The sequence below is a fragment of the Neophocaena asiaeorientalis genome, unplaced genomic scaffold (assembly GCF_003031525.2).
Source record: "Neophocaena asiaeorientalis asiaeorientalis breed wild unplaced genomic scaffold, Neophocaena_asiaeorientalis_V1.1 scaffold303, whole genome shotgun sequence".
Taxonomy (NCBI): Eukaryota; Metazoa; Chordata; class Mammalia; order Artiodactyla; family Phocoenidae; genus Neophocaena; species Neophocaena asiaeorientalis.
The window spans coordinates 2493018-2506732 of record NW_020174420.1 but is presented as its reverse complement, the minus strand read 5'-3'; the positions used below and the strand labels follow the sequence as shown (position 1 = coordinate 2506732).

General features: G+C 39.5%; 1 protein-coding gene across 4 annotated transcripts in view; it reads right to left on the bottom strand.

The window, feature by feature from the left end:
- Nucleotides 1-464: 464 nt before the first annotated feature.
- The window catches only part of CUNH2orf42 (chromosome unknown C2orf42 homolog), a 40181-nt gene continuing 26930 nt past the window's right edge, over nucleotides 465-13715 (bottom strand). For all 4 annotated transcript variants that reach the window (XM_024756430.1, XM_024756429.1, XM_024756427.1 and 1 more), the window contains 3 exons: nucleotides 11049-11149; nucleotides 9549-9711; nucleotides 465-1614 (listed from right to left, as the gene is read on the bottom strand). In XM_024756430.1, coding sequence (XP_024612198.1) covers nucleotides 1406-1614; nucleotides 9549-9711; nucleotides 11049-11149 — 473 coding nt within the window. In that variant the 3' untranslated portion in view covers nucleotides 465-1405. The remainder of the gene's footprint in view (nucleotides 1615-9548; nucleotides 9712-11048; nucleotides 11150-13715) is intronic.

Sequence of the window (13715 nt, the reverse complement as noted above, 5' to 3'; positions counted from 1 at the left end):
ACCCATCCCCCTCTTGTAAGGGCACAGCTCCCCCTTTCACCAAAAATGATCACAGACTCCCCCACCCCCACCCCAGTTAGGCCCAGCAGAGCCTTTCTTTTGGGGATTTTGGACTTTGGATCAGGGAGAGTAGAGCAGTCAATCCTGCTCTAGTGTGGAAGTGAAAGCCATACTTTCAGGTGCATTAGGAGCCAGAATTCCTACCAGAAGGAGATGCTCTCTGCTGAGAGAGAGTGAAGCCTCAGGAGAGGTGGAGATGGGTCAGATGGACCCTGGCTGCAGGGGTTCTGAGGCCTAGCCACACCCCAGCTCCACCCCAGGATGGTTGTCCAGCCCTATTTTAATGTCCATGAACCAGTCATTCATTCGCATTTTGCCTGAGCTGGTTAGAGTCTTCCCAAGGACAGTGAATTATAAGGAATTTATATTATAAGGCAACATGACAGAGTGGAAAGAACATGCACTTTGGAATAAAATGAAACATTTTTAATGCTGTTTCCAGCAAGATACTTAATCTCAAAGAGACTGTTTAAATTTATAAAAGAAGGGGTGATGGCTAAACTCAAAGAATGATGAGGACTAAATGAGAAAAATGATCAAATGAGAATCTAAATGAAAATGCCTGGGATGTAGTAGGCAAACAGGAAATGTTCATTCCCTTCTTTTCTCCTTAAAGGCAGGCTTTCATTCTGTGTCTTTCAGTGTATCTCCATTCTGTGATCAATGAATTAAAAAATAGGAATTGAATTTTACCACCTGTTAAACTTTTTGGAGAGTAAAGAAGGAAAGAAAAATCAAGAAAACAAGCAATTACAAGCATTAGTTTGAAATGTCAAATACTGCCTTGACACCTGGATCTCTTTTTCCTGTTTTACTATCACCTGAATCTCCCGAAAGGTTTATAATTTTATAATTAGGCCAACATGAGATATAATTTGGAAAAACTAGTGACACTGTGCTTTGAGAAGAGAATAAAAGGGCATGACTGGAATTCTGCCAGGATGATCATCAACCTTCTGCCCTAACCAGGGTATTATTAACTTTCCAACACTGTTGGTGTAAGGCAAGTGCTGCTAACTTCTCAGAGAATTAGGAAAAGGTTGAAACAAACTCTAAAGGTGAGTCCTTCGAGAAGGTATGTGGGCTGGTTTTCTTTTTGTTCCTTCAAAAACTAGCCAGGAATACCACCCAATTTATAATGAAGACTATACACAGCAGCACCAAAAGGGCTATGTACAAGAAGAGTTTTTCTTCAACAGAATCCACTTGAATGTGTTGAGAAACCGCATCTTAGCTAAGAGTAGTTCACTAAGGAACAGAGCCATCTAAGTGCCTAACTAGTATTTAAAGTTGTCAAAGGGTGGGGATGTGCAAATTTAGCAGCGAAAGACCCTTTTGTTTTGCCTCAAGGGAAAGTGATGGTGGTCAGAGGGGCCAGTTCCAAGGGCTGGTCCAGGGGGGGCCGCTGTTCTTGGTACTCTGCCACATGCCCATTGCGGTGGTGACCATACTCAAACTTGATCCGCAGCTCGCCAATCTTGGATTGGGGAAGAATATCTGGAATCCACTCAATGATGAAAGGTGTTGGCTCCTTTTGATCTGGGGAAGTGTTGCCTGAAGAAAACAAAACAAAAGAAAAGAAAAAAGATTGATTAGTACAATTCCAAAATAAATTTGAGTCTGGACAGGACTTCCCTGGTGGCACAATGGTTAAGAATCTGCTGCTAATGCAGGGGACATGGGTTCGAGCCCTGGTCCGGGAAGGTCCCACATGCCGCGGAGCAACTAAGCCCGTGTGCCACAACTACTTAAGCCCACGTGCCACAACTACTGAAGCCCGTGTGCCTAGAGCCCGTGTTCCGCCATAAGAGAAGCCACCACAACGAGAAGCCCACGCACTGAAATGAAGAGTAGCCCCCGCTCGCCGCAACTAGAGAAAGCCTGCGCGCAGCAACAAAGACCCAATGCAGCCAAAAATAAATAAATAAAAGTAAAAAAAAATTGAGTCTGGACAGATCTTACCCTGTTCACAAATTTTAAAAGGAAATAAAAAAAAAAAAAAAAGGAAATGAAAAAGAAGTTAAAAAAAAAAAAACTATATGAGGAAAAAAAAAGGCACGGGGGGCCAACAAGAAGAATCAAGGGAAGGGAAAAGTGACTACTGCTGTATCTATCCAAAACAAAGTTTCAGGGAACTGTCTGGCATCCTCAAATAAAATAAGACCCAGCTTTTATGAAAATAGGGCCAAAAGAATCACAAGGAGAGCCCAGCCAGACTAAGAGGAAAAGACAGCTGGATGAGGTTAAAAAGGGAGACTATCAAGAAAAGGTCAAGGTTTCAAGGAAACTAGAAAGAAACAGACTTAAAATCTACATGGTTCTAAAACATATTACAAATCCATAATAACAAAAGAGTGTGGGGCTTCCCTGGTGGCGCAGTGGTTGAGAGTCCGCCTGCCGATGCAGGGGACACGGGTTCGTGCCCCGATCTGGGAAGATCCCACATGCTGCGGAGCGGCTGGGCCCGTGAGCCATGGCTGCTGAGTCTGCGCGTCCGGAGCCTGTGCTCCGCAGCGGGAGAGGCCACAACAGTGAGAGGCCCAAGTACCGCAAAAAAAAAAAAAAAAGTACTGGCATATGTCTACACAGATTAACAAAACAAAACAGAAAGATCCAAAATTGATACAAAAAGAACAGGAATTTAAGATAAGGTAAAAGTGGCATTTTCAATTAGTACAAGAAATACAACTGTTTATTTCTTTTTTTTTTTTTTTTTTTTGCAGTACGCGGGCCTCTCACTGCCGTGGCCTCACTCGCCGCGGAGCACAGGCTCCGGACCCGCAAGCTCAGCAGCCATGGCTCAACGGGCCCAGCCGCTCCGCGGCATGTGGGATCCTCCCGGACTGGGGCACGAACCCGCGTCTCCTGCATCGGCAGGTGGACTCTCAACTACTGCGCCACCAGGGAAACCCACGAGTGTTTCTTATAACAAATGGTGTGCATCAACTACATAATTATCTGGAAGAAAATAAAAGGCAGAATCTTACCTCATAACTTACATCAAGATAAAGTCCAGAAGATCAAAGATTTAAACGTGAAAAACTCAGGTTAAAGAATGCTTTTGAAAAAATGTAAAATACTAGCAGAATTAAAAATAAGCATATGGTATCACCTTCAAAACTATGGAGACAATTAAGCATAGAAAACATAGTCCATTTAGCACAAAACAGAAGAACAAAACAAGGAGACAGAAGACCAACTCTATCAATTATAATAAAGGGGATAAACTATTGAAATTGGAGAAAAATCAAAACCAACAATATAATATTGATAAGAGATTCAATAAGAACAAAGTGTCACAAAAAAGTTAAAAGGATGGCAAACATCAGAAAAATGTAAAACAAAAGAAAGCTGGTGTCACTTGTAATATTGAACAAAGATGAATTTAGGGCAAATGTTATTTTTACATTGATAAAGTATTGCTATGTACTGAATCTACATTCTCCCAAAATTTCTCCCAAATTTTGTATCCTCCTAAGATTCATAAATTGAAAACCTAATCCCCGATGTGATAGTACTTGGAGGTGGGGCCTTTGAGAGGTGATTAGGTCATGAGGGCAGATGAATGAGATGAGTGCCCTTATTTTAGACCCCAGAGACATCCTTGCCCTTTCTGTAATGTGAGGACACAAAGTGAAGACTGCTGATGGCCGTCTTTGAGCCGGGAAGCAGGCCCTCACCAGACATCGAATCTGTTGGTGCCTTGATCTTGGATTTCCCACCCCGCAGAACTGTGAGAAATAAATTTCTGTTGTTTGTAAGCCACCCAGTTTATGGTATTCTGTTATAGCAGCCCAAATGGACTAGACAATATATTTTCATTGACATCTGTCAATAACTCTGATGTACCAAAAACACTGCATTACAATACTCAAAGGCTTTTTGCAATATCAGAAGACATTTAGAGAAACATAACTGTAGTAGGAAATTGTCTCACAACTCTGCTATCTAAGTTGTATAAGTCTTAAAGCTATACAAGACTTTACATTGGATAAATAATAACATCTTTGCTAGCACAAATTAATATCATATATTAGGTTAGTGAGAAAATATTTTTAAATCCCTAAAATAAATAGAAATCGAAAAGGCACATCTTCTGACCTCAAAATAATAAAAGTAGAAATTGATAGCTAAGAATATAAAAATCAAACCAACTCAACCAACTGGAAATTTTAAATACAAAGTGTTGGGGACACAGAGAAACTAAACTATGATTAGAGACTATTTAGATATTAATAAGAAGAAGAACCTTAAATGTTCTTATTATCAAACATGAATTTTAAAAATTAACTGATAATTTCAAAAGGTATAAAAATTAAAAAATTCCAAGAAAGTGTTAGAAAAAATTTTTAAAGAGTTAGGAGAAATTTTTACAGACAAAAGCATAAAATAGTTCAAAACAGACATTCAGATAAATACAAGAGCCAGTTCTTTGAAAAAGACAAAAAATTCTTGGAGTATATAACTATAGACCTAGGTTTTAAAAGTTATGTGATTATCCTCTATACCAAAAATTATAAAAATGTACACAATTTAAATTTTGGATGAAAATAGGAGAATTTTTTGGGAAAAAAACAATTAAAATTGACTAAAGAAGAGGTAGGGACCGTGAGTATAAATATAAATCAGAAGAAATTAAACAAGTTTTTAGAGAACTGCCTGCAAGTAAAGTTTAGGTCCAAGAGAATAAATTCTTTCAAACATTCAAGGAACAGATATTTCCTAAGCTATTTTTTTAAATTAATTTTTATTGGAGTATAGTTGATTTACAACGTTGTGTTAGTTTCTGCTGTACAGCAAAGTGAATCAGTTATACATATACACATATCCACTCTTTTTTAGGTTCTTTTCCCATATAGGTCATTACAGAGAATTGCGTAGAGTTCCCTGTGCTATACAGTAGGTTCTTATTAGTTATCTATTTTATATATAGTAGTGTGTATATGTCAATCCCCAAATCCCAATTTACCCTTCCCCCCAAGATATTTAATTTGGTCCAAAGCTTTCTAAAATCATTTTCTATATAACTATTACAAAACCCCGAAAAAGATAGCCTCCAAAAAAGAAACTGTAGGCAGTTAATACTTATGAATCAATAAGAAAAAATCCTAAATAAAGTATTAGCAAATAGACTCTACATAATACATATTAAAATAAAAAAGACCACACAGGATTTATTCCAGAAAGGCAAGATTACTTCAATATTAGACACTTATTCATAAAATTCACATTGTAAATCAATTATACTTAAATAAAATAAATAAATTTCATTGCACTTGGGTCAAAACAGTTCATCTTTTGAGGTTTCTCAAAAGACGGTAAAAAGGTATTTCAAGGGACTTCCCCAGTGGTCCAGTGGTTAAGACTCCCCCTTCCAAAGCAGGGATACAGGTTTGATCCCTGGTCGGGGAACTAAGTTCCCACGTGCTGTGGGGTGTGGCCAAAAATTAAAAAAAAAAAAAAAAAGGTATTTCAAAAACTTAAATTCTAGGGAGTTCCCTGGTGGTCTAGTGGTTAGGATTCGGTGCTTTCACTGCTGTGACCCAGGTTTAATCTCTGGTTGGGGAACTCCCACAAGCCATGTGGTGAGGCCAAAAAATAATACATAAATAAATAAAAATAATTTAAAAAACAACTACATTAAAAAAAATCAATTCTAGTTCCTAATAAAAATACTTAATAAACCAAGAATATGATATGCTGTTATAATAAAAAATTTTATCTGAAATCAATAACCAATAGTTCATTATTTAATAGTGAAACACAGAGCAGCTTTTCCCAGAAAAATTCTATGAAATGCTAATGGTATTCCCCTGAAAAGTGTTGACCGGTCAAATAAACTGGGGAAAACTTAAGTTAAATAAAGTTCAACAGGTATTTTAATTTCAGGATCTTTTTAATATGCAAATTTATAGGATGAGTTACTAAGAGGGATACATTATATTCTAAGACACTACTCCCTACTGCCTCCCTACTCCAGTTGTAACATTATCTGCGATCTGAGTATATCATACAACCAGGGAAGTTCTCATGTGGCAAAGTTTTTTTTCCCAGCAAAAAAGTTATTACAAAATTGACTGAACAAGGGTTCAGGGAGTCTTAGAATCAAGGGTCTTAGAATCAAAGAAATACAGTATGTAGCATTTCTCAAACTTATCAGATCATGGAACACTTTTTTCACAGCATACTTATCATTATCTCTTCTTCAAGACAGAGTTGGAAAATGCTATGCTGGAGGAGTTTTTACTATAGTAAAAATGATAGTTTTACTATAGTAAAATGAAAATCTCAGCTGCTAGCTTTAGTATTGTTCATTGTTGCTCTTGAAGTTGTAGCTAATTTAACAAGAAAAAAACAATGAGATATAAACATTTGATAGGAAACAAAATTATCATTATTTTTCAAGTGATATAATTGATTTCCCAGAAACAACAGGTAAACAACTATCATCGCTACTAGGAACTCATTAAGGAGGGCAATTTGATAGTAATTATATCAAAATCAAGAGCTTTCCATACATTGGCAGTAACAAGTTAGACACATGATAAATATCTTATTCCCAAGAGCAGCCAAAAATATATTTCACAAGAATTTGACAAAATAATTATAAATTCTAAATTTCTTGGTGACACAGTTCACTGCCCTGACAGTGCTTATAGCCTAGTCAGTAGAAAGACAGGTGAGTATTGGATGGCTAGGAGTGAAGGCTCTGGAGTCCAAAACTGCCTGGAGTTGAGGACCAGCTCCACCACTTTACTAGCTGTGTAACTCTGGACAGGTCACTGCACCTTTCTTGACCTCAGTTTATTCATCTGTAAATGGGGATCACAGAATCCACCTCTGAGTGGGCTGATGAGCATTAAATGGATTAATCTAGGTGAAGAACTTAAAATAACAGCTGGCACAGAGTAGGTGCTCATTAAGTGCTACTTGTTATAGTTGTCATTATTATTATTAAATTATTATACCCAAGTTAAAAATAGACAAAGAAAAAGCAATGCATCAAATACAAATGACTAATATGAAAATTTACTCTCATTAACATTTGAGGGTAATGCAAATTAAAAGAATGATAGAACATTTTTTGGCTATCAAATCAACAAAGATTAAAAAAAGAAACTCTTGGGGACTTCCCTGGTGATGCAGTGGTTAAGAATCCGCCTGCCAATGCAAGGGACATGGGTTCGATCCCTGGTCCGGGAAGATCCCACATGCCACGGAGCAACTAAGCCCGTGCACCACAACTACTGAGCCCACATGCCACAACTACTGAAGCCCGCGCACCTAGAGCCCATGCTCCACAACAAGAGAAGTCACCGCAATGATAAGCCCATGCACCGCAATGAAGGGTAGCCCCCTGCAATGAAGAATAGCCCCCTGCTCGCCACAACTAGAGAAAGCACATGGGCAGCAATGAAGACCCAACACAGCCAAAAGTAAAAAATAAAAAAGAGAAACTCTTTCACGCATGGCTAGCAGGAGTAAACTGTAGAAATATTACAATCTTTCTGGACGGCAGCGTGACAAAAACAATCAAAAGTCCTAAAAATGTACATAATCTTTGACCCTCCAGTTTAACTTTTAAGAATTTACCCGAAAGAATATCCTAAATAAATTAGGAAATAATTAAGGCTATAAAAGGTTTGTCTAAAAGGAAGTTAATTATAAAAGGAAGCACTGTTCATAATAGCGAAAAGTTTGAAACAACTTAAATTCAGAATTGACTAGAGTGAGATAACGAATGAATTTTATGAAGCTGTTTAAAAATGTTGTATTCACAATAGCCAAAAGGTTGAAGCAATCCAAGTATCCAAACAGATGAATGGATACACAAAATGTAGTAGATACATATAATGAAATATTGTTCAGCCTTAGAAAGGAAAGAAAATTTGTCACATGCTACAATGTGGATGAACCTTGAAGAGATTATGCTAAGTGAAATAAGCCAGTCACAAAAGGACAAAGATTGTATGATTCTAATTTGAGTCGTCAAATTCATACAGACAGAAAGTAGAATGGCAACCAGGTCTGGGGGGAGGCAGGAATGCAGTTAGTATTTAATGGGTAGTTTCAGTTGAGAAAGATGAAAAAGTTCTGGAGATGGATGGTGGTGATGGTTGCACAACAATGTAAAAGTACTTAATGCCAGAAAACCTTAAGCTTAAAAATGGTTAAAATGGGGGCTTCCCTGGTGGCGCAGTGGTTGAGCGTCTGCCTGTCAGTGCAGGGGACACGGGTTCGTGCCCCGGTCTGGGAAGATCCCACATGCCGCGGAGTGGCTGGGCCCGTGAGCCATGGCCACTGAGCCTGTGCGTCTGGAGCCTGTGCTCCGCAACGGGAGAGGCCACAACAGTGAGAGACCAGCGTACCGCCAAAAAAAAAAAAAAAAAAAAAAAAAAAAATGGTTAAAATGTTAAGTTTTATATTACATGTTTTATAATAATAAAAAAAGTTTAAAAAATAATGTTGAAGACAGACATGGAAAGCTGTTCATGATATATTTTTAAGTGAAAAAAGCTGCTAAGATATGATCCCATGTTTTAGAAACTCTTTTTCTTTTCTTTTTTTTTTTAAATTTATTTATTTATTTGTTTGTTTTTAGTTTTGGCTGCGTTGGGTCTTTGTTGCTGTGCATGGGCTTTGTGGGATCTTCCCAGGCCAGGGCTCAAACCCGTGTCCCTTGTATTGGCAGGCAGATTCTTAACCACTGCGCCACCAGGGAAGCCCCTAGAAACCCTTTTCATGCACAGAAAAAAAAGTCTGAAAAGGTATACACCAAAATCTTAATGATGATGTCATCTATAGTGGGTGGGATTACAGGTGGTTTTTATTTTTCTCCTCCTTTATGCTCTATAATGAAATCTATGATTTCTGTATAATGAACAGGTATTACTTCTCTGATTTTATTTTTTTTTTAAATAAATTTATTTATTTTTGGCTGTGTTGGGTCTTCGTTGCTGTGCACTGGCTTTCTCTAGTTGCGGTGAGCGGGGGCTACTCTTCATTGCTGTGCGTGGGCTTCCTCTAGTTGCGGCGAGCTGGGGCTACTCTTCATTGCGGTGCGTGGGCTTCTCATAGCGGTGGCTTCTCTTGTTGCGGAGCACGGGCTCTAGGTGTGCAGGCTTCAGTAGTTGTGGCACATGGCCTCAGTAGTTGTGGTTTGCGGGTTCTAGAGCTCAGGCTCAGTAGTTGTGGTGCATGGGCTTAGCTGCTCTGTGGCATGTGGCATCTTCTAGGCCAGGGCTTGAACCCATGTCCCTTGCATTGGCAGGCAGATTCTTAACCACTGTGCCACCAGGGAAGCCCTCTAATTTTATTTTTAAAGTACTGGCTCAGATGAAACAAAACACTTTATTCCATGACTGCCTTTACAAAATGTGTGAATGTGTCTTCTTTGTTCAAGGTCAAGCCCCAAAGTCGAGGACAGTGTAATACACACAGGTGACCCTCAAAGGAAGGTGTGCTATTGAAACCACCAATTTACTTACCAACTTTGAGAAAAGTTTTTAGTTCCAAGGGTCGCAGCACTGGTTGCTTTTCTATACGACCATAGGTTTCTGCTATGCTCTCTACTTCTACTTTAGGGCATTTAAACAGCTCATAAGTCCCATCCCGGTTCTGGATAAAACTCCGGGTGATTTCCAAAGGCATCTGCATGTGGAGACAATACCAAGAAAGGTGAGAAAGGAAAAACTTTCAAAGTAGACAAACATTGGATGACAACAGATTTTATTCATTCTTTTCTAAGTACACTCAAATTAACTAAAATCTCCCCTTGTATTTTCAAGTAAATTTTTTCAACAGTTCTGCCTTTCCTTTTCTCTCTGTAACTTTCATTTGAACCCTTCCCAAACCATAGTGAACTGAACGCCTAATACCTTCATGGTCACATGACTGCTACTGGCACAGACCTGCTCTAAAATCAGTTTTATTCCCTCCCCTACTGCTCTGCTAGCAACAATCTTCTCCTAAAAACCCTACCAATAGCACCTATAGCTGACCTCACATCCTGTGTGCTTCCACCATCCTTGGGACTAAGCCAGACAGAGCTTGAACTGAATTTTGCCTTTGCCACTAAACAGCAGGCTGAGCTTCTCATAGCCTGTTTCTCATCTGCAACATACTGTTAATACCAGTGCATGGTTGTGAGATTGAATGGGGTGATACAGGTAAGTAACGTGCAACACAGAAGCTCCACGACTTGACTTTGCTCTGGGGCTGCTGCAGTGCCTCCCTGAACCCCGCCCTTTTCAGGCTAGAAGCTGTTTCTGCGACATCCTCCATTTAAAGAAGTTCCTCAGGTGTCTTTAGTGCAAACATAGGCCTTTCCTAAAGTTCCCATGTAAGTTCTATAGTTATCAAACAATTTATTTTTCTGAATATAACAGTGCCTTGCAATTCAGCTAATCTTAATGTATTAAATCACACGATGCTGAGTTTTCCACACTATTCCATTATCATAGGAAGGGAAAATCCTCACATTTTTAGGATCTGCTTGAAAAAAATGTCTAATATTGCCCCTGTGAGAAAGGACACAAACTACTTAAGAATCATTTCTCTAATGAGAGCGAAATTGCAGTTTGGAGAGGAACACTGAATTGTGCTGGACCCACGGACTTCACAAATAGTATATCATCTCAAATTATATATATACTTTCTAGCTGCTTGCCAGTTAACCTAGGGCTTACCATGGCTAGAAGGGGATCATTATTTAATTTACAAGAAGGAACATCCCTGTTTTCTGATCCCAAAGGCAAAGAAAAAAGGATACTCCAATTTAAGATACATCCTCAAGCTACAGGGAATACCTATTAAAATCAGAGTTGGAACAATAAAGCCATGAATATTTCTGAATAATCTCTTAGTATGAAAAAAAGGAATTCTCTTTGGTGTCCATGACTCAAGGAGCTGGTGCAAACATACTTCCCGCACTTGCTTCCCTCTCTTCCCCTCTCTGCCCTCCCACTATTGGAGAAATAAACTCTTACCTCTGGGGTATCTAAGATTTGTTTAACTTGCAGGATATTCGTGATATGCCAGGTATACTTGGAAAAGGTTCCCAGTGGCAAAGCATCTTTGCGAACAAAAGCTTCAAGATAAAAAGGGGGTAAAATTAGACTATCGAAAAATAACATGCTCTTTCATTGAATTTGTTATCCAGTTTCTGGAGAGTTCAGTGAAGTGATATTCCTGCCTTATAGAATCTCAGTCCTCTAAAAAACGTATTTTATACACACACACACACACACACACACACACACACACACACACACACACATATGTTTTGGGTTGGCCAAAAGGTTTGTTCGTTTTCTTCCATAAGATGGCTCTAGTATTGCTTAGTGGTCTTTTTTTTTGCGGTATGCGGGCCTCTCACTGTTGTGGCCTCTCCCTTTGCGGAGCACAGGCTCCGGACGCGCAGGCCCAGTGGCCATGGCCCACGGGCCCAGCCGCTCCGCGGCATGTGGGATCCTCCCGGACCGGGGCACAAACCCGCGTCCCCTGCATCAGCAGGCGGACTCTCAACCACTGCGCCACCAGGGAAGCCCTGCCTAGTGGTCTTTAATTTCATTTGAAACAATCTTGTTAGATTGTATGGTGACAACTGTCATATCAGTTGCATTTAAAAAAAACATCAAAATTGGTGAATTTCTGTGTATCCATTTTAATATTGAAGATGGAAGAAAAAAAGCAACATTTTCCTTATATTATGCTTTATTATTTCAAGAAAGGTAAACATGCAACTGAAACACAAAAAAAGATTTGTGCATTGTATGGAGAAGGTGCTGTGACTGATTGAATGTGTCAGAAGTGATTTGTGGAGTTCTGTGCTGGAGATTTCTTACTGGACGATGCTCCACAGTTGGGTAGACCAGTTGAAGTTGATAGCGATCAAGTCGAGACATTAATTGAGAACAATCAACATTATACCATGCGGGAGATAGTCGACATACTCAGAATATCCAAATTAAGCGCTGAAAATCATTTGCAGCAGCTTGGTTATGCTAATCGCTTTGATGTTTGGGTTCCATATAAGTTAAGTGAAAAAAACCTTCTTGACTGTATTTCCTCATGCAATTCTCTACTGAAACGTAATGAAAATGTTCTGTTTTTAAAACAAATTGTGATGGGTGATGAGAAGTGGGTACTGTACAATAATGTGGAACGGAAGAGATCATGGGGCAAGTGAAATGAACCATCACCAACGACACCAAAGGCCGGTCTTCATCCAAAGAAGGTGACGTTGTGTATGTGATGGAATTGGAAGGGAGTCCTCTATTATGAACTCCTTCTGGAAAGCCAGACGATTAATTCCAATAAGTACTGCTCCCAATTAGACCAACTGAAAGCAGCACTCAGTGAAAAGTGTCTGGAATTAGTCAGCAGAAAACGCTTCATCTTCCATCAGAATAACGCAAGACCGCATGTTTCTTTGATGACCAGGCAAAAACTGTTAAGAGCTTGGCTGGGAAGTTCTGATTCATCTGCGGTATTCACCAGACATTGAACCTTCAGATTTCCATTTATTTCGGTCTTTACAGAATTCTCTTAATGGAAAAAATTTCAATTCCCTGGAAGACTGTAAAAGACACCTAGAACAGTTCTTTGCTCAAAAAGATAAAAAGTTTTGGGAAGATGTGTGATTATGAAGTTGCCTGAAAAATGGCAGAAGGTAGTGGAACAAAAGGGTGAATATGTTGTTCAATAAAGTTCTTGGTGAAAATGAAAAATGTGTCTTTTATTTTTATTTTAAAAACGAAGGAACTTTTTGGCCAACCCAATAGATATATTTTTTGGCCGTGCCGCGCAGCTTGAGGGACCTTAGTTACCCCACCAGGGATCGAAGCTGGCCCCGGCAGTGAAAGTGCTGAGTCCTAAGCACTGGACCGCCAGGGAATTCCCTAAAAAAGGAATTCTAGAAGCAAATCTATAATAGAGTTTTGGCAGAAATGTGATGAATCAAATGATAAGGATTTCTGCTATAAAAAGTCTCTGATGCTTCTTTTGAGATACTACTGATTTTTGACATCTTGGCAACTTGTTTGTTTGGTAAGTCTACACACAGAGGACTCTATTATAAAACAGCCTCTTACAACTTTAGATAAGTCAGAGGTCAAATCATAGTCCTTAAAATAACTACATAGAGTTTAAGCCTGCTCATGTGGTTGCCAATCTATTGCCCTGCCTCCCAGATTATAAAGGGGTTCCACTGAAGGACCCCAAAAGATCTAAGCAATGGGTTAAAATTAATGTATTAGGCCTAAAATGGTTTGTTTTTGTTTTTGTTTTGGCTGCACTACTCAGAATGCGGGATCTTAGTTCCCCGACCAGGGATCGAACCCATGCCCCTTCAGTGGAAGTGTGGAGTCCTAACCACTGGACTGCTAGGAAATTCCAGGCCTAAAGTTTAAACTGGAAGCATCAACACTGTCTCAAGGGACTTCCCTGGTGGCACAGTGGTTAAGAATGCGCCTGCCAACGGAGGGGACACGGGTTCGAGCCCTGGTCCGGGAAGATCTCACATGCTGCGGAGCAACTAAGCCCGTGCCCCACAACTACTGAGCCTGTGCTCTAGACCCTGTGAGCCACAACTATTGAGCCCACGTGCCACAACTAATGAAGCCCACGTGCCTAGAGCCCATGCTCGGCAACAA